The sequence below is a fragment of the Amphibalanus amphitrite genome, unplaced genomic scaffold (genome assembly GCF_019059575.1).
Source record: "Amphibalanus amphitrite isolate SeventyFive unplaced genomic scaffold, NRLGWU_Aamphi_draft 000451F_arrow, whole genome shotgun sequence".
Taxonomy (NCBI): Eukaryota; Metazoa; Arthropoda; class Thecostraca; order Balanomorpha; family Balanidae; genus Amphibalanus; species Amphibalanus amphitrite.
In genome coordinates, this window is record NW_024881945.1 from 87,724 (window position 1) to 110,566 (window position 22,843).

Consider the following 22,843-nt stretch of genomic DNA (forward strand, 5'->3'; position numbering starts at 1 on the left):
GAGGGGATAGCGGCGACTTTAGCATGCAACTGAGCGAGGGGGACGGGTGGTGGCCGGTAGTGATGGAGGTGTTTTTGAGCGATAAAAACTGGTGCCGGCCGCCCCTGGCCGGACCGTGACACACTTCGCCGGTGCGTGATGAACAGCGACCGGTCTGGCGTTTGTTCGCCAGACAGCCGGCGTCGCTCAATGTTGATCTCTTGAAGCAAGAATGGAATGAATAAGACTCCTTTATTACGCAACATCGATCTTTCTACCCGTAAACCACGTTAATTAAGTGTGGAAAACAGATTTATATTATACTTATTGTAATCGGGTTTATTTCTTCGTAGCATAGATGATGAATGATGATAGCCGTTCATTTGCGGCGACCACAGTTTTTGAAACTAAAGATAAATCGCCTGACACAATGTATTGCATACGAAGTACGCAGTACGCACAGACTGGCTGGTCTGAAAGATGAAATTCGATGTTAAAGCTGTATTTTCATCGCTGCATGAATACCATATGAGTCAGAGGTAAAGCGAGGCCTGTTGCCTCGCAAGGCAGGACTTCGCGTGGACAATAACCGATGATCCCAAAGAACATATTTCACATGTAAGCGTAACAACGATACAATCAGCCTTTGTAAAGTTGAACCTAGACTATGTAAAATATACCTCACTTAATAAATTATTAATTCGCATAAAATGGAAACAGATTCAGTGTTCAGTATTTTAACTCTCTTCCTCGACGACGTCTTCGTCATACAAAGTGACAACCACACCCACAAATTCCCAGCCTCAAACGTCCCTCAACTAACGCCATGTCACGTCCAAAGTGTGGCAGTACATCAAACTAACACCTACCTAAACAGGAAGTTTCCCCGGCTCCCGCTACGACTTCCACCTGACATGGTGTCACGCCTACAGCGATCATATCTCTGTTGGCTAAATACACCAAAAGGACACACTCGTTGATTCGCTGAAGACTTTGTGCGTTGTTCGTTGCATTGTACCATTGCACTCTTGATCGATAAACATCAAGCAAGGAAATAGATTAGAATTATGATTGAAAAGCACGCATTTGTATCAAAGCGCATAACAGGAAAGAATGTTTGATAAGTGGGCAGAATTTCACCAGACGTTAAATTTCTTAGGAATGCTTGGAATGTGAACGCGAGTTTTAATAAGTGGCATGGAAAAGTAGCGATATGTTTGAGGTGTTCAATGCAGAACGTGTCGGACTCTGTATACAATCAAATGACCATCGTAGCTCAATATCTACCAATAACACCCTGCCTTTGTCCATCTATCTTGGACGGAACGCGTTGTCTGGCAGATCTACATTATATCACAGTTATCATATACGAGGAACACAGATATAACATCATTGGCGGCCGCAGCCCGTACTACAGCTGCACTATACTTAACACCGCGTTCCATCGCTACTTGTACTGACCTGGGGTCGCTGCTCTGCATAACGTACACACCTTCACGTTTAGCCTCTCGCAGCCACAAACAACTCCAATGTTCAAACCTGCACAGCCTCCGTGGAGACATCCGTATCGTCCCAGCTGTCCGCCACGGCCGTCGTGCGGGGCCGCTTCCAGATGCGGTCGTATTCGTCCCGACTGACGGGGGACGAGCCTGGCCGCTTTAGAGAGTCCTCCGTTACCACACAGTTCGCGATTTGACTCGGGCCCGCAGCGAAAACGGCTCCCTCGCCGGTCCTGTCCATCTTCCCACCAGCACCTAGTCCTGCCTCATGACAGCCGTAAAAGTTGAGCACAGGCGCTGGCGGTGGAGCAGCGGCAGGCGGCGACAGCTCTGGGACGTCCAGGTCGCACTGGCACTCGGCGCTGTCCGACGGAGCGTCTGGCAGTCGCAGCTCCAGAATATCGCCGCTAGAGGACTCCTCGAACGTATCCTGCATGGCCCGCAGCGGCGGTGTGTGGGGCGCCTCCGCCGGGACCGGCGCCCCCTCTGCTACCGCCGGCGGTCCGACGTCTCGCCCCCGACTCTCCGGCGGTCGGAAGGTGCGGTGCGGTGACAACACTCCGCTGGAGGCCACCACAGAGTCGGCCGACACCGGGCTGAGGGAGAGCTCCGGCGCCGGGGCGGCGGCGGGCCGGCACGGCGTGCTGGCGGCCACGGCGGCCGGCACGGGGCGGCGCGGCGACCCGGCCAGCGTGGGGAACTCGTCCACCAGTTCGCAGCTGCCCAGCGACTCGTCGACCGTGGTGGCGTCGAAATCGATGAAGTCGGACTCCCTGCCGCTCTCGGAGCCGGCAGAGGCGTCCGCGCCGGCCGGGTAGAACGTGTCGTAGATGGACCGAGCCGACACCTGGTGCAGGAACAAGGACACGATAACAACCATAGGTATGACACTTGGCTCACCAAGAGCATTAGTAGTATATGAAAGCTGGGAACATAGGCTTCTGTACATAATTCCAACGTATTGTTGTCTCATGTCAATATAGACAACGGACACCCTACACACAATATACGTCCTGCATGCTGCTTAGTGCTTGGATATAGGTCAAAGAATATGGGGTGCAAGGGCTAATGCAAATGGAAACTTTCCAAGAAACCGGAGGTCATGTATTTCAGGAATAAGGAACAAAATATCTGATGTTGATCTATGCATCAGCCTTGGTAAAAACTACAGTTACTGTGGAGTCAAGATATACTACGTAAAAAGAGGAGAGTAGAGCTGACCACTGACCAGTGACCACAACACCAATAAAGATGTCAAATCTGCAAACATCAACATAAACTTTAAAAAAAAAATGGATAACAGGATAGGAATGCTTACCAAAGTATGTCTCCTTCCAATGTTGGTCTGGACAAAGGATTCTCGACTGGCGCGAGGAAATACGACACTTTTCGGAAAAGGAATAGTGGATTCGAAAATCGCGAACAAACCCGTCAACAATGTCATAGGTATGCATGTAAATAAGCGCAAAAACTGAAATCAAGTGTCCTTAGGTATGCCAACAAGTAAAAGTGAATGAATGACATTATCATCATAACCATATTCATAAAACCCAGGGGACAATTTACATGCCGTCACAAGCAAATAAGCACTGCCAGGCCTCAACGCAGAATTCTGGAAAAGTGCATGCGTTTCATGGTAGTTATAAAAGTGTATATCTTAACTCAATAGCGAATTATAAATATTGCATTCTTTACTTCAAGTATGCTAAAAGAAAAAATCATAAAAATATATTGAGTCAGCATCAGAGTCTTACATTTGTGTGATTTCCGCGTCTCTATCTATCGCTGTCAAATCCCTCCCGCCACATCCCCTGCCGAACTCACCTCCCTGGCCTTCACGGCGTCTAGATTGAAGTTGGCGTACCACGCCTCGCGGGACAGTTTGAGCAGACTGTTGAGCCGGTGTCGCGGCTCCGGGGTGAGCAGGCGCGCCACCAGAGCACGCGCAGGAGCACTGACGTGACAGGGCAGCCGCGGCTGGGCGGACAGCAGCAGACAACGCATCTCCACGTGGTCTTGGGCGGCAGGCACCGGGTACTGCGAGAGCAACGAGAGGTGCCAGGCTGACTAAGATTGTGATCCACGACAATTCGATTGGAAATGTGATACTGATTTGTGGAAAATCAGCCGGTAAAAAAAAATCCAGAGCAAGATTGCTACATTATAAACTAGGGCAGTTGCAGTGAACGGCCTTTTCCCCGCCAGTTTCCCTAATGGCCATGTAAGACACCGATTGCAAGCAGAGATACCGGTCGGTGACTCACGTTTCCGGAGAGCAGACAAAAGGCCACGACCCCGAGCGACCACCAGTCCACGCTGTGGTTGTAAGGCTGCGGCTCCAGCACCTCCGGGGCTGGCGGATAGAGAGCAGGGAACTGTGAGCGACAACCAACGACGCACCCAGACACTAAGCACACATATTGGCAGCAACATATCTCACACTGCACCGTATCCCAGCATGCTGTAAGACGTACGTATATTTTACATAAGAAGAGCATACCAACATTCACAAGAGAAACGTTGCTGTGTATGTAAATACCACATTATGTACGTTATGAAGCACACAGCGACCCGATAGGCTCAGAACATCAGCGAAGCACCACAGACAGGCTCTCTTTCACTCACCCATATACTGAAGCGTACCACACAGAGTCTGGGTCCGGTTTCCGAAACGTAACCACTTCGCCAGACCGAAATCTATTAGCTTTACATGCATTTCTGAGTCCAGCAGAACATTTTCCAACTTCAGATCACGGAATATCACACCGGCATTGTGAAGAAACTCTGTGAAAACAAATATGCCCGCATCAACTTTAGTCAAATATGTTGGGGGCTTTAGGGTGCACCGCGTGCAATTTGGTGCAATTCATAATATTAATAAGTCAGCTACTACATATCTGTATTCACCCTAAGAACCAGTATAGCGCCGTTTGGGGCGACTAACGGAGCGAGCGAGGGGGTGAGTCTTGCACGTGCGAAATTTCGAGGGGGTACCTCCAACTGACTTGTGCACGGCACCCTACTGACCGGTTTCTAGCGACGTGCCAAATTTGAGCGCAATCTGCCCAGCCGTTCTCGAGATCTGGGAGCGGCACCCTGCACGTGCGCACGTGCAAAATGGGTCCCAACTGACTTGTGCACGGCACCCTACTAACTGGTCCCTAACCGTGTACCAAATTTGAGCGCCATCGGTCCAGCCGTTCTCGAGATCTGGAAACGACCCCTGCACGTGCGCACGTGCAGCAGCACCCCAACTCTGGCACATGGATATGCAGTGCCTAGTGGGTGCCTACCTACATGCCAACTTTCAGCGCAATCGGCCAAGTAGTTACCGAGATATTGCAACAATTACAAAACTGACACCTCTTCGTTTTGCACGTGGCACGTGCATAAGGGGTCACCCACATGCATCGGGAATAGTCCAATACTTGGTAGAAGGAATGAAGCTACCCTACAAAAATTACCGCATGTAAATCGGTCAAGTGGTTGCTGAGATATAAGCCTCGCAAAAGCGTCCGCACGGCCGGCCGGCCGGCCGGCCGGCCGCTCATACTCAGAAATTTCCGTTAATCTAAGGAAAGACTCCGCTCGCTTCGCTCGCTCCGTAATAAGGACGCATTTGACCTCGCGATGTTTAGGAGGAATACATAAACGACACTGCTAGCGGTGTCATTCAATATTTACAAGTTCATACTAATTAAAATGATCTTCATAATCACCTAGCGCTATCGCCATTTCGGCCACGTAGAGCTGGACGAGCTGTTCATGCAGGGAGCCGTGTCGCAGCCACAGGTCGCGCAGTTCGCCTCCCGGCACCAGCTCCTGAACTGAACGGAAACAGTCGGTCAGACCTGAGCCAGACGGTCAGTATACTTTTCCAGGGAGGGTAGAATCTAGATTCCCTGTGAACTAATCAGGTAAAGATAATAAAAAGCTAAAGATAATTACTTTAATACAAAAAATACAGCACGGTGTCACATGAGCGTTAAACAATAACGAAAAACGATAAAAAGCGACGACTGAATACCGACACAGCATGTTGAACTCCAGCTTTTCATCAAAATCAGATAGACACTATATTCTTATCACACACGGGATTATCAAGGATTAATCTGACCTACCGTACCTGTTCCCCCCCCCCCCGCAGCACCCCTGAGGCCGTTTCACCCACCCGTTCCCTCCCTCCGTCTCACTCACGGACGTAGAGTTGTTTGCGTGTCTGCCAGCGGTCCGGGCAAGACACGATGTAGGGGTGGTGTCCGCAGGCCACCTGGATGCTGACCTCGTCCCTGACCTGGCCCACGGCTCCCTCACGTACCACCTGACGCCAGACAACACTCAGGTCAGATTAGGCCAGAGGGTAGCGATGGTGTGCGCCGGAGACGCGTGACCGACTTGGTATGTTAACGATCGAAACGTTTTATCGGCCGAATAAGACGTGAAAAAAGGAGAGTGTGCATGCATCTAAATGAGAGGACCAAGACAAATTACAAGAGGGAAATTACAAAATGAATAGTAATTTGGCCAGCCATCAATAGAAAAACACGACCACTCACATGAGCTTTCGATAGGATTTTTAAGGCGAACAGTTCCCCAGATTCTTTGTGCTTGACCTGGTACACCTTGCCGAATGCCCCAGTACCCAGCGTTTTCTCCACCTGTGACAAAAGCATAGCGACGTCAAAGATCATCAGGGAAAAGTCGAAAGCGGGGATACCAACAATGTAGCAAGGCTACGTTTTTGTTAGAGCATAACGAGACAATAAACAGTAAGGAAGACGCAAAGCACACAGCAAGACGTCTTAACGGTTGATAAATATTTCAATCGTAAGTGCAACAAGATGGATAATGGGTTCCAGTGGCAAACTAAAACAGCACAGCTATCAAAAAATCTACCTCTTGTTTGCACGTCATAAAAGCGTTTTGTAAAGGAAACTTGCAATGACAAAGACGTCACCATCTTTCAATTTGAAATCATTTTACGAGAAACTCTTAAGCTCAGCGTCGTTTATATTTACGCTGAATATGGTCTGGTGGCAGTGTTTCCGGACGGGAAAGTCGGGCAGAAACAGCGACTCGACCAGGCTGACGGGCCAGGCGGTCTTACAGCCGAACAGCGGGTCCTCCAGCGTGGCTTGGCTCCACCTGTCGCGGGCAGCGGGCACACACTCAGAACAAACAGGCGCGACAGATGGCGAAACTTTGCACGGAAGATAATTATCATGAAGTGACAGGCGAACAAATTTTAATTTTTAAGCTAAGAATTTATAATCCTCCAAACCATAAAACGTTAGCCGATACAGAAACAAAAGCCAGGCCAAACACACTAGTAATGCCTGAGATAACGGTAAACCAAACTACCAAAACAATTCGGGTACATTATCCCAGTATTTGCAGACGCACCGTGTCCGCGAGACCCGCGACCACGGTCTGACGGGGCTGCGCGGGGAGGCGGGCCCGGACCGGCTGCTGCCCCAGCTGAGGTTGGACAGACGCGACAGGCGGTCCCCCAGCACCGACAGGCGGCCGCTGACATTGTGCCAGCTGAGCTAGAATCAGACACAAATAATGTCAGAAGAGTGCTGAGCTGAACTCAGGCAATCATTGTCAGGAAAAAATGGAATGACTGCTGCTGAGAAACAACAATAGCATTGCAGAACATCTCAAATCAGCACAACACCCTGCAACACATCACAGCAAAAGATTGAAAATCAAAGATAAAAGAAAGATATAATACAATGCATGTTGACATATGAATAGGTACCATTTGATTCTAAAAAGGGAAAAATGATAAGAAGGTAAGCAAAAACAGAGTAAGACTTAGACATGATTATAATCAATAATCATACCTGGCTTTGACTGGATGTTTCATCAGCAAATGAAACATGCTTTGGCCCACTGACAAGCTCTCGAAGGTTGACAGGTTCACTTTGAGTAGATGGTTTCATATGAGAAGCACCCATCAATCTGAAAACATGTTCACAACATTTCATGCATTACATACAGCTAAATGGGTTAAACGTTACGGTCCAAGGCGGACATGAGGACAGGTGGCGCCGCCGCCGCTCGTATAGCGGCCGGAATGTGAACTAACCTGTTTACCATAGGGGACTGTGTTAACGGCCGCCGTCGGCACCATTTCGGGCTTCTTTTTTACTTTGCAGCGCAATAAAAGGCTAATTTATAATTGAAAATGGACTAGCGAGAGTCGTTATGGAATCAGAATTTGATGCTCTACAAAACTAGGCTATTTTCATTGCGATGGCATCACAGACTACACCGCCAACCCCAATAAAGCAGAAATATGTCGCGGCATCGGTGATGACATAGGATGTTTCTTTGGTATAGACACGGATCACCTAACGGATCGGCAACTCTCCCCGATTCCCTTTGTTATCGGTGTACCCGCGGAGCGGGCTGCCATCTAGCGGCGCGGATATCTTCACTAAGGAGGGGAGCCGGCCGCCCGCCGCAACCAGTGTTAAAAGGCACGGGGAAACGGGTGTGAACGCAACACCCGTCTGTCGTTTCCATCCTCAGGATGTTCAGATCAAGTTCAAATCCTTTTCCTCCACGCAGCAACTCTTGATCCGGGCTGGACAGGCAACTTTATCTCATGCGGGCTGCTCCCTTGAAGCGCACCACTGCTCCCATGCAGGAGCACACCCGTAGCCGGGTGCAGAGAGTGCTTGGGGGGGCTGGTCGGTCTGTCCATTCGGACGGGCTCAGCCCCGGTGACTCTATAGGGTGCCTGTCCATACCAATGTTTACCCCAATTCCTATAATCCTTCCGGCTCTGCAATGGTCTCAATGGACCGAAAGGGCCTAACCCAACGAAACAAAAACAAACAAAGGTTAAGAATGGATTAAATTACGGAGTCTCTCTAACAGCTGGAATGTTACCATAACATGGAAATGTTACACACTTCATTCCCTAATCAGCTGGAGCATGCATAATGATCCAAATGTTTCTAGTTATGCTTGAGTTGTATGAGCAAGAAGCACGTCCTCGCAACTTTAACGTCGTTTTTGGCCGCAGGTACACGAAGACCTTTCCTCATCCGTCTGCCCATAGTACGAGTTCATCCCCTGTTCCTATCTAGACGGTCACCGGCTACCAGTTGGAGTAGATAACATCGGAGCAAATCCAACGAGCTGGCCATTAACGAGACTATAGGTGGACCTTGGCCCCTGTTTCACGATACGACCCTCCCCGCCGCTAATAATATATATAATACTAATGATAAGTCAATAAGAGCAAATTGAAAGGCGTCTCATTTGGTCTGGGCGGGTCATTCTTAACACCCTCAAACATCGGGTTACATGTTAACAGTGGCATGAAAACGGTCAACAGCAGTTTCTTTTACTATAACTTTTGATAGACGTGCTAGAGCGATGAAAACACGTCAGATGTGTTCAGCTCGACGATACGGATCGACTGATATGCAGCATGACCCTTTCCGGTCAGGTCATGACCTTGGCCTGCCGTAAAATTTTCAAAATGGCCTTTCAAGGTCAACCTACGAGTATAGTTCATTCGACGCGTCTCGACGAGAGGAACACGATGCTGGCAAAAGTAAGGTCGTAGCTCGTTTAAGTCAAAAGTTATTACCGAAAAAAAAACGTTTTTCGTAAACACGCCTATTTTTTGGAGTTTTTGCCCTCTGGAGGCTACACCGTTGACCTGAGGTCAAATCTATGAATAAAACTCAGAAAGACCTGTGAAAGAGCTATCGAATGCGCTTTTCCGCGGCGCTGTAGTTCTATTGGTTCTCAAGTTATGCGTCGGGTGTTTCGAAAACTGTTGAAATAGACAAAATTTGCCTTTAATGACCTCTGGTAACCTGACCTTTGACCTGACCTAAAAAATGACTGAAGTATTTCCGCCATTATTTTTACGCTCTTTGGAATGCCGCTTACCCCGTGTGGCTACGTGGCCCAGAAGCCGAGTTAGGGGGGGGGGCGGGCGGGGGTTTCATACACCCTAGGCCCGGCGCGGTTGGTACCGTGTACCGGCCCGGCGTGGGTTTTTACTTTATGCAAGTATATTTGTGAAAGTTACAGGTTTAATTTAATCGGCAGATGAATATTTATCAAAAATATACTCATGAAATATATGTAAGAGATGACAGCGATCGGAAAATTACCCATTTCACGATGGACGCTAGGTCGCCCACGTGGGTATGAAAACAACGATTTTCATGACAAAGGATACAATCTCAAATACTTAACCTGTCTCTAACGATTCTTGCCATTCTCATTTATACCATAGGTATCTTCTAAGCTAGCTGAGAAACCATGTTCCGCAGAAAAATCACTTAATTAGCTCCGACACGACGCCCTCAACACGCGCGAGGCCGGCCGCTTCCTTAGTGAAGATAGTTCACCTAAATGCCCACCAGGTGGCAGGGGAGACAGGTCGCGGGGGGAGTTGCCGATCCATTATGTGATCCGTGGTATAGACATTGAAAAGTATAACACTTTTTACTGCATCTACAGTGCGAAGCTAGAGAAAATTGTATGGCCTACCTAATGGTACCCATTACTTAACAATTTGGTGTAACATTTCGTCGCCAAACTCTCGTAGATTCGTATGTCCGCCTCACTATGGAGTTTGAACCGTAACGATGGGCCATCAAATAGATACTTGATAGAGAAAATAATATAGCTCCAGTTCATCACACAAAAATAAAATGCTTTTGATTTTACTGACACCGTAATATGCTGCTCATCAGGTCATTTAACCGGGTTAGCTCCGGAAGCCTTTTCTCTCAGATAAGTGGGCGCGATACCGCAAGTACCGGCATGTTATACCATTTTTCTTCCGTAGTAGCGAGGGCTGCATTTATGCACATATATGGTCAACAAAATTCCATTTATTGACCCATCAATTTTTGGATCTTCGCCTCGTAGTTCCCCAACTCTGAACTGAGTTCACATTTTACATCACACGTGACGTCCATTTCCAGGCATCAAAGATCTTGAGCTTTTTGATAGTACCACTACCATGCTTAATAGTCTAACTGTGGCTTCTTCTTTATCCTGAGCACCTACTTGCTAATGCTTTAAAGGATGGAATTTGGTTTGAGAAACAATAAAATTCAATAACATAGTTCAAGTTTGAGTTAAATTTTCAAAGAGTCCACATCAAAATTCAAGTTGATACATCTGAAAAACTAAAACAACTTACCAATTATCCTTGATGTGGGAAAAAATAAAGACGCCATATATTTAGGAGTGCTTCCAAAACAAAAGCAATACAGAAAAGAAATTGCCAAAATTCAACATACACAATCTTTTTGCACGGACCCAAGCTCGGCAAACTCGGCGCAAAATACGCAAGGTCACACTAATCAATGTGGTGGTCAAGAAAATCGGTAAGCAAATGACGTCACCAACTCCAGTGTAAATTTTATTCGCTAGACTGAACTAGCCTTTCACATTATCATTAGTGATCAGTACCTAATCCTAATGTTAGTGGACCGCAAATAATTTCCCGACAAAACACGACTACTGGGGTTTGTTTACAACTTCGCACTTAAAAAAAAGCCCAGTCATGGTATTGCGGAGCCGGTACGGTACGTACGGTAGCGGGTAGGTACCGCATGGACTACATTCTCGGACCGTGTTTCCGTCTCGGATCATCGGCAGTTCACCACAGCTCCCGTGGACCTCCACGTGCCACCCACAGCCCTTAAATGGACCTCCGCAGCTATCCCAGACCTCGACATCTCACCCACAACTTCCTTGGACCTCCACGTGCTACCCCGACAGCTCTCACAGCTATCCTAGGCCTCGACATCTCACCCACAACTTCCTTGGACCTCCACGTGCCACCCGCACCTCTCATGGACCTCCACAGCTATCCCGGACCTCGACATCTCACCCACAGTTACCATGGACCTTCTCAGCTCACCCAAAGCTCCTGTGGGCCTCAACATGTCACCTAGAGCTACTTCGGACCTCCACTGTGCTCCGCATCTCACCCACAGCTACAATTGAGTTGACCTCCACCTCTCACCCAGCTTACCCAGGCCTCTCATCTCATCCGCTGCTGTCATGGACCCCCACAGCTCCCACAGACCTCCTCATCTTATACACAGCTACTATTGACCTAAGCTGTAACCTTACACCTCCCATGGACCTCCACATATCATACCCACATCTCCCACAGACCTCAACATCCACGATCTCGGACCTCCATGGTAGCTGTATGTGAGATGAGGAGGCCTATGAGAGCTGTGGAGGTTCATGGGGCTGTGCCAGTCAATGGGAGTCCTCTCTGACCTCCACAGTAGTTCCCCGTATCTGCATAGCTCTTCTGAGCCTCTTCTGAGTTTCCTTCCTCGGTTCATTAGATTGAGATCTTCATTGCTTCCCGAATTTTCACAGCCCCTGGGGGCTCCATGACCCTCTTCACAGTCCCTCGTCTCTCACAGCACTCAGGGACCTCCACCGACCACAACACCGTGCGCTTAACCCTCGCCCGCACATGCCATTTTCCCATCCTAGAACGCACATGGGGGGGGGGGGTGGTTGCCACCCCCCCGCGCCATTTCGTTCCTGTTGGAGATAGAGCTTAGCGGTAAAGACCAAAAAGATCCTTTGGGAAAAGACGAATCCAATGATACCCAGTTTTACCTCCTCAGGTCAGTCATTGACCTTCCAGGTCAGGTCAAACTAAAAAATGTTGCTGTTTTGGGTCACCGTTGGATATCAAGTGCGCTGCTTAGCAAATACCGATGACGATGCTGTTTTCTGGTGCCAAGCCAGCTAGAACCTCTTTGTCACACTACCCGACCAGAATTTTGCTGCTGAGGTCATTTCAGGTCAAGTTAGGTCAAGGTCAATTATATGTGTTTGTATGTCTGTGTGTGTCTGTGTGTATACTGATGTGTGCACCGATTGTTTTTGGGTCCATATTACATGAAATCATGATCTGAGAAGCTTTTACCAAAAATGCAGTCAAAAAACTTCACAAAAAGTAAATTCAGCTTGCCTAAAACGCAATTATCTTAGATGACCTAGGTTGACCTTGACCCTGACCTTGACCCCTGCACATCGTCGAACAACATGTTCCATGATAGGTGGGAGGTAAGACTGGCAAAAAAGGCCGAAATCAGGGTGTCAAAAGCCCACAAGGCCCATGGCAAACGCAAGATGTTGAGAATTGGCCATTTGGGTCATGACATGACCTGAAAAACAAGGTCATATCTCCGAAACCAAAAATCACAGAAACTTGAAATTTTCAGTGGACATCAAGAAAGAATAGAGGAGCAGCTATACGAAAAATCAGCCTTCTAGCTCTAAAAATGTCGAGTGCAGAGCAGAAAGACTACCTGGGGGGGGTGGCAACCACCCCCCCCATGTGCGGGCGAGGGTTAAGCAGCCATGATTGGCGCGCCGATTTGAGACCGCCACTCGTATTGGTCAGCTTATGTGACGCAACTGGAGCCTCGACAGACCAGGGTCACGGGAGTCCGGCTCCCCCGACAGCTGTGTTACGGAGCGCTGCTGTCGTATGTCGCTCTGGGAGGCGGGGGTGTGTTGTTGGGCGGCCGACGGAATAGTTATACACGGTCGGTGGGTTGGTAGCGGCAGAGTTGGGGACAGTTGGTGAGAACGGTGTGAGAGCGAGGTCCCGGCGCCGAGAAAAGTGAGAGGCGGCGGAGCTCGGTTCAGAGGCGAGTGTCTGAAACTGGGACCACAGAATACCTGCACTGACGACTGATAACTTTTTACGACGGTTCGCCGCTCTTCCGGCATGTCAGACCTCAGTTTCGGTAAAATGTGTTGGCAGCGCATGAAGACTAGATTACGCCACATACGAGTACTTACATAGTTACCGATATAGTCTTGTGGACATAGTTTAGTCGACTTCAAGACGTTTTCGATTTTCCCAAACTGGTCCAAATTGCAGGTAGACGGTGCTCTACCGACTGATGGTTGAAATGCGATGTCTTATTACCTGTTAATTATGTGTTATTAGGTACCTGTTTACGTACCTATGTAAGCTCTCTTTACCCTTCATTTTTCCAGTCAGAGCTCGTTTATCCTCTATCATCGCTAGAGCCAGTCAGAGCACCCGTGGGTGCCCCACGACCCTCCCTGCTGACCGTCTCCTCAGAGCCCACTGCGCCGGCGCGACGCCACAGCCCGTGCAGCGTGCACCCTCCCCCTCCCCTGGTATGACCGTTGCTACGCCCCTGTCTGTGGGCCGGGCGGCACACGGCGGCAGCGGCGGCCGGCCGGCTCCCCGGCCCGGTCCGCCTCCGAAGGTCACACTACCGGCGCTCAGCAGCGCGGGACCGCGGTGTGTCGCTGGGTGCCGGCCGCCGTCAGTTTTTGTGAGCCGGGGAGGCGGTGCAGAGGTGCAGCTGGACACCACGTGGTGAGCGCTTAGGTGAGGCAAAGGGACGAAGAGAGGTTCAAGTGCGTGGAAAGCTGTTGTTTGGTGATTGGTACCCATCCGGCGCCTTATGGTGTTTATTATCTGAGCTGGAGTTCGTTGACCTCTTGTCAGTCGCGCACGGCGTGAGTCAGTGGTCATATGGTTTCATATGTCAAACCATGTGACACGAGGCCGCAGCCTATCTTTGAATACGTTGAATACGTTCGATTCGATTACTTTCCCCGACCCAACTAATCCCGATCGCAGTGCCGTCCCACGGTTGGTTTCTGGGATCGCCCGTGCGATCCGACGGGCCTCGTGGTGATGCAACTCGGGATAAATAGACGCCTCGATTTCCGTCGCAAGTCGAGCCGATGGCCACTGGCCGCTGTGGCTTCGGATCGGTCAGCTGAGTAGGTCGATCGTTACCATAAAAAGGGCCATTTAGCGATATCGTAAACTAACGGAAAGATACATGAAAGCTTGGGAGCTCGACTTACGAGGTTACCTTCTGATGTCCCGTCACCTGGAATTCGTTCTCCGTAATTAAGAAGGTAACGACAAACCTACCTATTGATAACTGAAATTACACTCAATACCTATGTACGTAGGTATACACAACTGTTCGTGAACTAGTGTCTGTCCGTTTCAGAGCAGATGCGAGACATTTTGCGAGCCACATCCAACACGACCACTTACTTATACCTCCCACCCTTTTTACCCCTGCCGTGTCTAACCTGCCTCTGCCGTTCATTCCAGCTGACATCGACCACTGCCACCACAGCCAGCAGCAGCAGCAGCAGCAGCAGCAGCAGCAGCAGCAGCAGCAGCAGCGATGCGCGGTGGTCTGACGCGGCAGCTGCTCAGCTGTCTGGCTCGGCCGCGGGGCCAGGTCCGGCCCCTCTACTCGTTCTCCGAGTCGACCCGGGCGCCGGCCACCGTCCCCTTCACCAAGGAGCTGTTCGGCGTGAAGCGCGGCCCGTACGCGGAGGTCACCTCTGACGACATCCAGCAGCTGGCGGCGCTCGTCGACGGCCGCGTCGAGACCGACAAGGATGACCTGCTGATGCACAACACCGATTGGCTGCGGTCGCTCAGAGGTGAGACGGGCGGAGCGTGGGTGTGCCGGCTTCCGAGACGGCGAGCGGGAGACATCGAGATGATGACTGGCCCTGTAGGCGGCGGGATACAAATAAATACCATAATGCGACCAGGATAGGCAATGGTCTTGATCACTGCAACTACAAGAAACAAATGACGGGGTATTTGACGTCAAACGTTGGCAAACGCGACAAACGGCAGAATACTAAATGCCAAATGGTTGATGCCATAGCGCCAAACGTCATTGAGTTGCTGCTCGTAGTCGATGGTAGACAGTTGAGCATCCCTCCCCTCCCACCCCACCCCCGCAGACCAGTGACCCTCCTCCCCTCCCCACAGGCTGCTCACCATGCGTGGTATTCCCGAAGACGACGGCCGAGGTGTCTGCCGTCCTAAAGTACTGCTCGGACCGGCGGCTGGCCGTCTGTCCCCAGGGCGCCAGCACCTCACTGGTCGGCGGCAGTGTGCCCGTCTTCGACGAGATCATCGTCAGCACCGCTAAGATGAACGAGGTCATCGAGGTTGACACCGATGGAGGTGAGTAAAAGGAGGGACGCGTGTTGAGGGGACAGGCGGGGGCGAGGGTTGGGTACCGACGGGGGCTATAAGGACGTCGGGTTGACACGGGTCACGTCCCAGGCTGAGGCCTCATTCAGGATTGTGCAGTGGGGTTTCAAGGGATTTAAAAATCGCTTGTCGGGTTTGACATGGTAATGTATGTCAATGACGATGTCGCGTGTCGATTGGGCCACGAGCAAATAAAAAGAGATGTGTGCTCAATGATTGTTGAGCCCATGGACATAGCGACAAGTTTGATCAGCCCCTACATCCCACTGCCCCAGGCACCCTAACCTGCGGGGCCGGCTGCTCGCTGGACCATCTCGAGCACGCCGCCAAGAACCAGCACCTGTTCTTCCCGGTGGACTACACGATCCGGGAGGCGCAGCTGGGTGGTATCGTGGCGGCGGATATGGCCGGACCGCGCACGGCCCGCTACGGTAACCTGCACGGCAACGTACTCGGACTGGAGGTGGTGAGTGAGGAGTGAGGGAGTTGGAGGGGCCCAGAGATGAGTGTCAGGAGTGGGGGTGTTGCAGTGTGTTGCAATGAAGAGAAGACGTTTGTGCGTTGATTTATCTGCAGGAGATGGGAAGGGTGACGATACTTGAGAAGTCTCAATCGTGTGACAAGTTGGTTGTATGATGGGCGATGCGATGTGGCATGAGAGGTATTTTGAGGGATTTACATGCTTCCTGTTTTGTACCATTTTATAACTTTCTGTTCTCTTACACGTGCTTGCTTCAATCGTTTCTCGTATAAACAGCACGGTTTATTCGCAGGTCCTTCCCGACGGCACCGTCCTGGACTCGATGTCCACCATGCGCAAGGACAACACCGGGTTCGACCTGAAGCAGATCTTCGTCGGCTCAGAAGGAAGTTTAGGCATCATCACAAAGGTGGGTACACCGTAGTGCCGACCGCGGCTCAGGCTGCTCGGCAGCTGTTCGATAACTGGTGCTCTCTATACCAGTCCCTGCATACGCTGTTAACCGTTTGGCAACGTTGCAAGATGTTGAATTTTGGCATCAAACTTGTTTAACGACGTTTCGAGATGTCCTGTTTCGGCATTTAAATTTGTCGGTAAAGGAATTATGAACTTGCCTCCGCTACATAGGCTCTGGTAGGCTCTGGATACATAGGCTCTGGTTTCATCTAAATGCGTGGCGGAATTTGGGTTCGCCCGTCCCTCCCCCTCAGCGCTCTCACCCCTGTCGTTATCGTACCCACAGGTGGCCATGGCGTGTCCGTCGCTGCCCAAGCACATCAACGTGGCCATGGTGTACACAGACAGCTTTCACAAGGTGCTCGGCATCATGCGGATGACCAAGGCGCACCTCGGCGAGCTGACCTCCGCCTGCGAGTTTATGGACAACGTGAGTACACGACGCTGCTCACTTTGTATCTAGATCACGCAGGGAGTGTTTCGAGGAATCTTCTTTTTGTGGAGCTTTGTTTGTCGATAAAAGGATAAGTGGATGACGATTCTGCTATCAACACAGGTTGTTATGAGAACGATAGACGGATATTGTGTACATGAACTTCGCATCAACCAGATACCTATCCATGACCATGGTCATAAAAGGCCATGTTTACCTAGGCAACAATTCGAGTGTTTTTTTTTTCTTTGGAACTCGTCGAAAAGGTGTGTTTTCCGGGTCACATAAAAGGAAGTAAACGTAACCATACGCGTCAACTGAATACGATATCCCAATGTATATTTCTTTAGTGAACGAGGTCGTATTTTATTCCACCGATGACGCCGATCAACTTAATTTCTCCTCCCCCTTCCACAGGAGGCGGTGATGTCTGTCAAGAAGAAGTACCTGAGCGCCTGGGGCGTGCCCAGTAAGCCGTTCTACGTGCTCATCGAGACGGCCGGGCAGTGCGATATGCACGACGAGGAGAAACTGAAGACGCTCTTCAACGCGCTCAAGGACAAGGAGCTCATCCTGGACGGCCAGATCGGACCCCTCAACTACGACGACCCCACCTTCGTCGAGGTCGGTCAGATGGGGCGACGAGGCGCCCATGGGAGTCCTTAGATAGGAGGGAGGCGGTTGCTAGTGACGCATGTTGCATTTTACATGACTTTATCTTCGGATGTTGACGAAAGATGTCATACGAATTATACCTGTATGACCATAAGTTGCGCATCTTTATCGCGTGACGTTTATGTGCCATTGTTACCGCACATTGTGAGGGCCTTTTTTTTACTAAATTATCGATAGCATTTATAGAAAAGTTGTTATCACCTTACACATAGAAACTCTCTACACTCTACACTCTAGAGTTTAGACTCTAGTCTATACTCTTACTATCTACCCTTCCCGTCCCTCACCAGAGTCCCCTGCAGTTTCCGTCGTAGTTCTAACTGCTAACCCTCTCCACGTCTGCAGCGGTTATGGAACATCAACACGCGGATCCTGGCGGCGCTGTCGCGTGGTGGCAACGTCTACCACTACGACGTGTCGCTGCCGCACGACAAACAGTACAAGCTCGTCGAGAAGCTGCGCAAGGAACTCAGCGGAGAAATCCTCAAGGTAACGACTGCTGGCTGAAATCGCTAGCCCAATAATACAAACGCATTTTATATCAGTTAAATTGTAACACATATTATGCGTTGTTTTTCAATTAATTTTCGTATAAAACACGTAATTCTAGAGCCGATAAAAACAGACGTTCTTATTCAAACAAGTATATATGTAGGTACCACGATCTTCATCTATACCCCGTTCACCACCCACCCACTCCTTGACCTCCCAATGACCGAGCGGCCCTCGTGTCGGCCAGGTGGCGAGTTTCGGCCACCTGTTGGACAGCAACCTGCACCTGGCACTGCAGTCGCACAACTTTGACCCGGAGACGAGCGACGAGCTGGACCGCACCATCACCGACTACGTGACCCGGGCGGGCGGAGCCGTGTCGGCAGAGCTCGGCTGCGGCTTCCGGAACAGGTCAGTGGAAGCGGGTGAGGTCAGGGGGAGTGAGCCAACAGATCAGTGGCTGTATGGGACTGAACAGCGAGTGAGGTTAGTGGGAGTGACCCAACAGGTCACAGAGTGCCAACGTAAATGTTAATTGTCCTTGTTTTTAGCTTTGCAAAACAGCTTTGATTTCATCCCTGCTGCTTCATTCTTGACACGTTGTATGAGACTGGACTTTTGTTAACAGTTGATCATCTTTAATCACGCGTATCAATGCATTTTTTTTTTTTTTGCAAAGTTCAAGACATTTTCTGGGCATTTTCATTTTCTGGGCAGCCAATTTGTGATTATCTGTGTAGCACCGTTTACTGCGTTTACGAAAACCAGGATGCTATAATAACTTCACCAAAGACAACGTACTAAAAACATTCATTCACTGACGAGTGATCGGTTACTCCGTCCTGGCAGGAACCTGGGCGCCCACTGCAAGGACCCGGTGGAGGTCAAGCTGATGCGTCAGATGAAGCAGCTGCTGGATCCTCACGGCATCATGAACCCCTACAAGGTTTTCCCCGACGGAGCGTGATGCCCTCCTTCGGCCAGGAGGGGCGCCATCTACGAGTAATGAGGTCAGGTCGGATCCAGACCCGAGCAGTCTTCGGTAAGACACGGGGCAGGTCAGCCGTTATCTTTCCCTAGCCTCGTCATAGGCCGGTCCGGGTCGGCCAGCCAGCCGTCTGGCAACAACTACGGATGATGTTGCCAGATGGTGTGTTTTCAGCTCGTGTTTCCAGACCAGACAATACGGTGATGCCGTCACTAAAGGCTTGTGTTATTAGCATATAAATACTATTTTATATTCACTTTGAGGTGGCAAGACTATCATTTCTTCCTGAAAGCAGACATCTATTTTTCTAACATGGGCTTGCGGACTGGAAAACGCTGATGAAACGTGGGCCCAAAATGGTGAGACTGTGACCATGCAATAAGCTTCTGTGGTGAAGTGGCGTTTGTGAGCTTCCAAATGTCCCTCCGAATACGTACCGAGTACTGAGTGAGCCGAATTCAGCTCACGGCTTGACATGTTCAGCCGCTAATGTGTGGATGGGTGTGCCAACACGTAAATAAAACAGTTGTTTATTTTGATCTGGTGTCATTTGATACTACAGTTTGTCCTTAGCAATAAGAAGAGACGTGCCACGCGTCTTGAATGCACGTCCTAAGTTATGTTTTAATATGTCAATTTTGGACATTATTTACCAACGATGGCGAGGCTTCGAAGGCAGGCTGTCAAGGCGTATTTTGTTTTGTCGGAGAAACTGCAAATTGACATCGCAAATGACTAGGTATATGATGAGGTGTCAAAGTTGAAACAGTGACCCTGTGTGGATGTTGATTGAATTGGCGTGATGCGTTTACCGTTTCAATGTGTAACAGTAAGTAAGTGCATGCTGATAACATCAGAAATTTAATTTCGAATCAGTCATTTATGCTAGGTTGGTTTCCTCTTTATAAGTTGTTTTCGAGCCACGACTATCCACCATTCCAATTCTTTGCACAAATGTTCACCATCTCCCTACTGACACCTCTTGACTGGGGTCCGTCGTCGCACCAGCACTGGGCTCGCTTCATTCCCACCCCTCATCAACGCTCAGTTCTTATTCCCCACCCATCCACCCCAACCCATCCGCTTCTCACTATACAGCAGTCTAAAACCACCCGAGCTCGCCCGGCCCGTCACCCAGCTGCCCGCCGCTGCCGGCGACTGTCCTGCGCCGACAGTGGCGCCGCCCTGGTGTCAGACGCAGAGGGAGCCGCCTCCGTCACGGCCGCTCAGAGGTCCATATGGCTTCACCTGGCGAACAGAGGACGGGATTGAGGTTAACATCATTCAAGATGATCGCGAAAAACCGAAGGAAGGCATAAAACGCCCGCCTAGCCACATGTAGTGCGTCTTAGCAATCCGGTTCAACTTCTTTGACGTGAGGAAGGCTCGATTCACGGAGCCACAAAGCTCAAAGTCAAAGTCAACGACGTAGACATTACGGTGCTATTAAAAAACAACAACAACAAAAAACGACCGGAAATGTATTAAATGAGCATCATAGCGGTGCAAAACGTGATCATCAATTGTCGAACGAGCAGAACGATCAGTTGTAGACGACGCCGTTCACTCAGCATACCACACACAAGCACGACAAAGTGAGAGTCAATCTTTTGACTCAACCACTGATGAGGCGATATTGGAACACATCTTAGAGCGTATATGCTACGCTGAAGCTACTAAACGATCTTGAATGAAAGCCGGAACCACAGGCATACCAGCCCAAACACCATCAGTTGCACAAACAAAGTTGGCTATCCTATTTGACCGTTTCTGATAGTGGGCATGACTCACCATCGCTCCAACCGGTTTCGTTGATCGAACCGAACCCACCCTCCCCCAGTATACAGAGACGACCAGTGACCGCGGTCCCTACGGCCGTCGGCGGTACACGTTGACGGGCTGTTTGCCGGGACACGGCTCTACCGCGGCCACCAGCTGCGAGTAGAGCCTCCACAGCACGGGGTCCCAGCGGCACACGGTGCCACCGCCCCGCTCCTCCTGAGTCAGCATTCTGTTGATGTCTCCCACACACACCCAGGGCCGAGCGGCGTCCTCGGAGACGGCCCACTTGCTGTGGTCCTCGGAGCTCTTGAACGTGATGGTGGTCCTGCCGACGGTCGGCGCGGCGCGCTCCGCCGTCACCGAGATATCCCGCACGTTTTGTACGTGGAAGGCCAGCGAACACTCCGACTTCATCAGGTCGGCGTGAGGTCCGTTCATCCAGGTCTCGGTGAGGAGGTCCGCACGGGTGGCAGGTGCTACCAGGTCCGCGTACAGGTCCTTGCCAAACTGACGCGCCTTGGCGAAGGTGGCTAGGGACAGATTGGCGGCGGTGGTGAGCGGGCGCACACTGAACCAGGGCGATCGGGAGCGCCTCTTCCCTGCCACAACCCTCGCCATCAGCGGGTAGCGCGCCTTCAGAGCGGGCGCCAGCTGCGTGGCGTACAGGTAGGGCTCGTTGAAGAGCAGCTGCCGCGCCACCGTCTCCAGCTGGTCGGACGACAGCGTCACGCACAGGAAGCTCTGCCCGAAGTGGTGGCCCGTGTGCGGGTAGCCATAGCGCTGACCCGGCGGCGGTGGGAAGTGCGGCACACTGTGCACCAGCCAGAAACCCTGGTCGCCGTCAAACGCCACCACGCCCTTGGTGTGGCCCTTTGTGAAGCTGGTTGGCCCGTCCGGGTGCTCGTCGTTGTAGAAGGCGTAGATGAAGCTCTTGTTCAACGTGTGCTGATAGAGCGGCTCCAGCGTCCGTCCGGCGGCGGAGAGCGAGTCGTTTATGGGTACGTCCGACAGCGTCCACCGCTCGCCCGTCGACGCCGCCGAGAAGTGCAGGAATCCGACACCGTCACTGACAAACGGCGCTCCGGTGTCGTGGATGACGGGCAGCTTGTAGAGGACGTACCAGTCGACGGCGGCTCCGTTCTGGTCCCGACAGCCGAGCGGGGAGCCGGCGGCCGGCGCGGCCACCAGGAGAGTCGCCAGCAGCACCGGCACCGACGGACACATGACGACCACTGGCGCGCCGGGGTACTGGAGCGGCGCGCGCGTGATTGCCCCGTCCAGCCGCGCGCTCCCCTCCCTCCCCAGTAGCGGCAGCTGTCGACCGGGGTACGGCGCCGCGGACAAAGGCACCGGACGGACGTCCGAGAGAAGCCCCCTCCCCCTCGCTGGTGTGCCAGGGGCGCCACGTCCGGGGCATCGGGCGATAAGAGTCCGGGTGCACGGGGGTCGCAGAAGTCGGTCAAACGCCGCAATAGCACAAAGTTCACACTGTTCAATGTGTTCATGGACTGCCGGAAAATTAAGGCCATGAACGAAATCGAAAATGAAACATCTCTAATCGGGCAAAGCTGGACATACATCCTTCTCTGCGGAGCCAGGCCAAAATTCCACCGAGGTCGGGTGGAGCTGTTACTGCCAAATGTAGCTGCTCCCCAGTGATGGGCATACGGCTGGCAGAAATACATGCCGCTGGACTCCTCTGCCCGTGATGAATCATGTCTGCGACGGATTTGACAATTGATATGCGCTTATATACCTATCAATATGAGCTATACATTTACATATACAACTCGAATTGTTTCTTTCATAACAATTTACCATTTATTAGCAGTTAACTTTGCCAGCAAGATCGATCAACAATGCATAGCAAAGCTTCGAATGGTTCAAACAGTTACTTGAGGTAGCTATCGCTATGATACCGAGGGTCGCATTACGCATATGCCTATTCAAGTGATTTCAGCAAGGCCCACAAGCTAAGTAAATCGTGTTCGCAAGTCAT

The 22,843-nt window shown here is 50.9% G+C and overlaps 4 protein-coding genes across 12 annotated transcripts in view; 1 reads left to right on the forward strand and 3 right to left on the reverse strand.

Moving 5' to 3' along the window:
* Positions 1 to 465: 465 nt before the first annotated feature.
* LOC122391725 (serine/threonine-protein kinase S6KL-like) lies at positions 466 to 10,799 on the reverse strand. Its single transcript, XM_043385928.1, has 11 exons — positions 10,669 to 10,799; positions 7,328 to 7,445; positions 6,882 to 7,027; positions 6,497 to 6,623; positions 6,035 to 6,136; positions 5,676 to 5,799; positions 5,198 to 5,305; positions 4,104 to 4,262; positions 3,743 to 3,831; positions 3,303 to 3,515; positions 466 to 2,325 (listed from the first exon to the last, which is right to left on the reverse strand). Exons 2-11 carry the CDS (start codon positions 7,439 to 7,441, stop codon positions 1,513 to 1,515), a joined length of 1,995 nt encoding a protein of 664 aa, XP_043241863.1. The 5' UTR covers positions 7,442 to 7,445; positions 10,669 to 10,799; the 3' UTR covers positions 466 to 1,512.
* LOC122391728 (D-2-hydroxyglutarate dehydrogenase, mitochondrial-like) lies at positions 10,560 to 19,601 on the forward strand. 8 transcript variants are annotated; one of them, XM_043385940.1, is made up of 11 exons: positions 13,016 to 13,094; positions 13,717 to 13,869; positions 14,629 to 14,969; positions 15,310 to 15,507; positions 15,813 to 16,003; positions 16,311 to 16,427; positions 16,761 to 16,904; positions 17,325 to 17,531; positions 17,928 to 18,071; positions 18,322 to 18,485; positions 18,924 to 19,601. In XM_043385940.1, exons 3-11 carry the CDS (start codon positions 14,705 to 14,707, stop codon positions 19,039 to 19,041), a joined length of 1,548 nt encoding a protein of 515 aa, XP_043241875.1. In that variant the 5' UTR covers positions 13,016 to 13,094; positions 13,717 to 13,869; positions 14,629 to 14,704; the 3' UTR covers positions 19,042 to 19,601. The 8 variants fall into 8 exon arrangements, with proteins under 8 accessions (XP_043241876.1, XP_043241880.1, XP_043241879.1 ...); XM_043385939.1 differs by having other exon boundaries at positions 13,023 to 13,094; positions 13,717 to 13,881; XM_043385941.1 differs by lacking the exons at positions 13,016 to 13,094; positions 13,717 to 13,869 and adding an exon at positions 10,560 to 10,855.
* Positions 19,602 to 19,904: 303 nt separating this feature from the next.
* The window catches only part of LOC122391724 (serine/threonine-protein kinase MARK2-like), a 112,414-nt gene continuing 109,475 nt past the window's right edge, over positions 19,905 to 22,843 (reverse strand). The window contains exon 11 of one of the 2 annotated variants that reach the window (XM_043385926.1): positions 19,905 to 20,310. In XM_043385926.1, coding sequence (XP_043241861.1) covers positions 20,307 to 20,310 — 4 coding nt within the window. In that variant the 3' untranslated portion in view covers positions 19,905 to 20,306. The remainder of the gene's footprint in view (positions 20,311 to 22,843) is intronic. The other variant, XM_043385927.1, reaches the window with a different exon arrangement.
* On the reverse strand, positions 20,528 to 22,147 carry LOC122391732 (deoxyribonuclease-2-like). Its single transcript, XM_043385949.1, has one exon. It carries the CDS (start codon positions 22,066 to 22,068, stop codon positions 20,932 to 20,934), a length of 1,137 nt encoding a protein of 378 aa, XP_043241884.1. The 5' UTR covers positions 22,069 to 22,147; the 3' UTR covers positions 20,528 to 20,931.

Coding starts and splice junctions, on each gene's coding strand:
- LOC122391725 (XM_043385928.1), bottom strand. CDS start 7,441: ATGGGTGCTTCTCATATGAAACCATCTACTCAAAGTGAACCTGTCAAC. Junction 7,028..7,327: donor AAACATCCAGTCAAAGCCAG/GTATGATTATTG, acceptor GTCTGATTCTAG/CTCAGCTGGCACAATGTCAG. Junction 6,624..6,881: donor TCGCGGGTCTCGCGGACACG/GTGCGTCTGCAA, acceptor TGCCCGCGACAG/GTGGAGCCAAGCCACGCTGG.
- LOC122391728 (XM_043385941.1), top strand. CDS start 14,705: ATGCGCGGTGGTCTGACGCGGCAGCTGCTCAGCTGTCTGGCTCGGCCG. Junction 16,905..17,324: donor CCTGCGAGTTTATGGACAAC/GTGAGTACACGA, acceptor CCCCTTCCACAG/GAGGCGGTGATGTCTGTCAA. Junction 18,486..18,923: donor GGCTGCGGCTTCCGGAACAG/GTCAGTGGAAGC, acceptor CCGTCCTGGCAG/GAACCTGGGCGCCCACTGCA.
- LOC122391732 (XM_043385949.1), bottom strand. CDS start 22,068: ATGTGTCCGTCGGTGCCGGTGCTGCTGGCGACTCTCCTGGTGGCCGCG.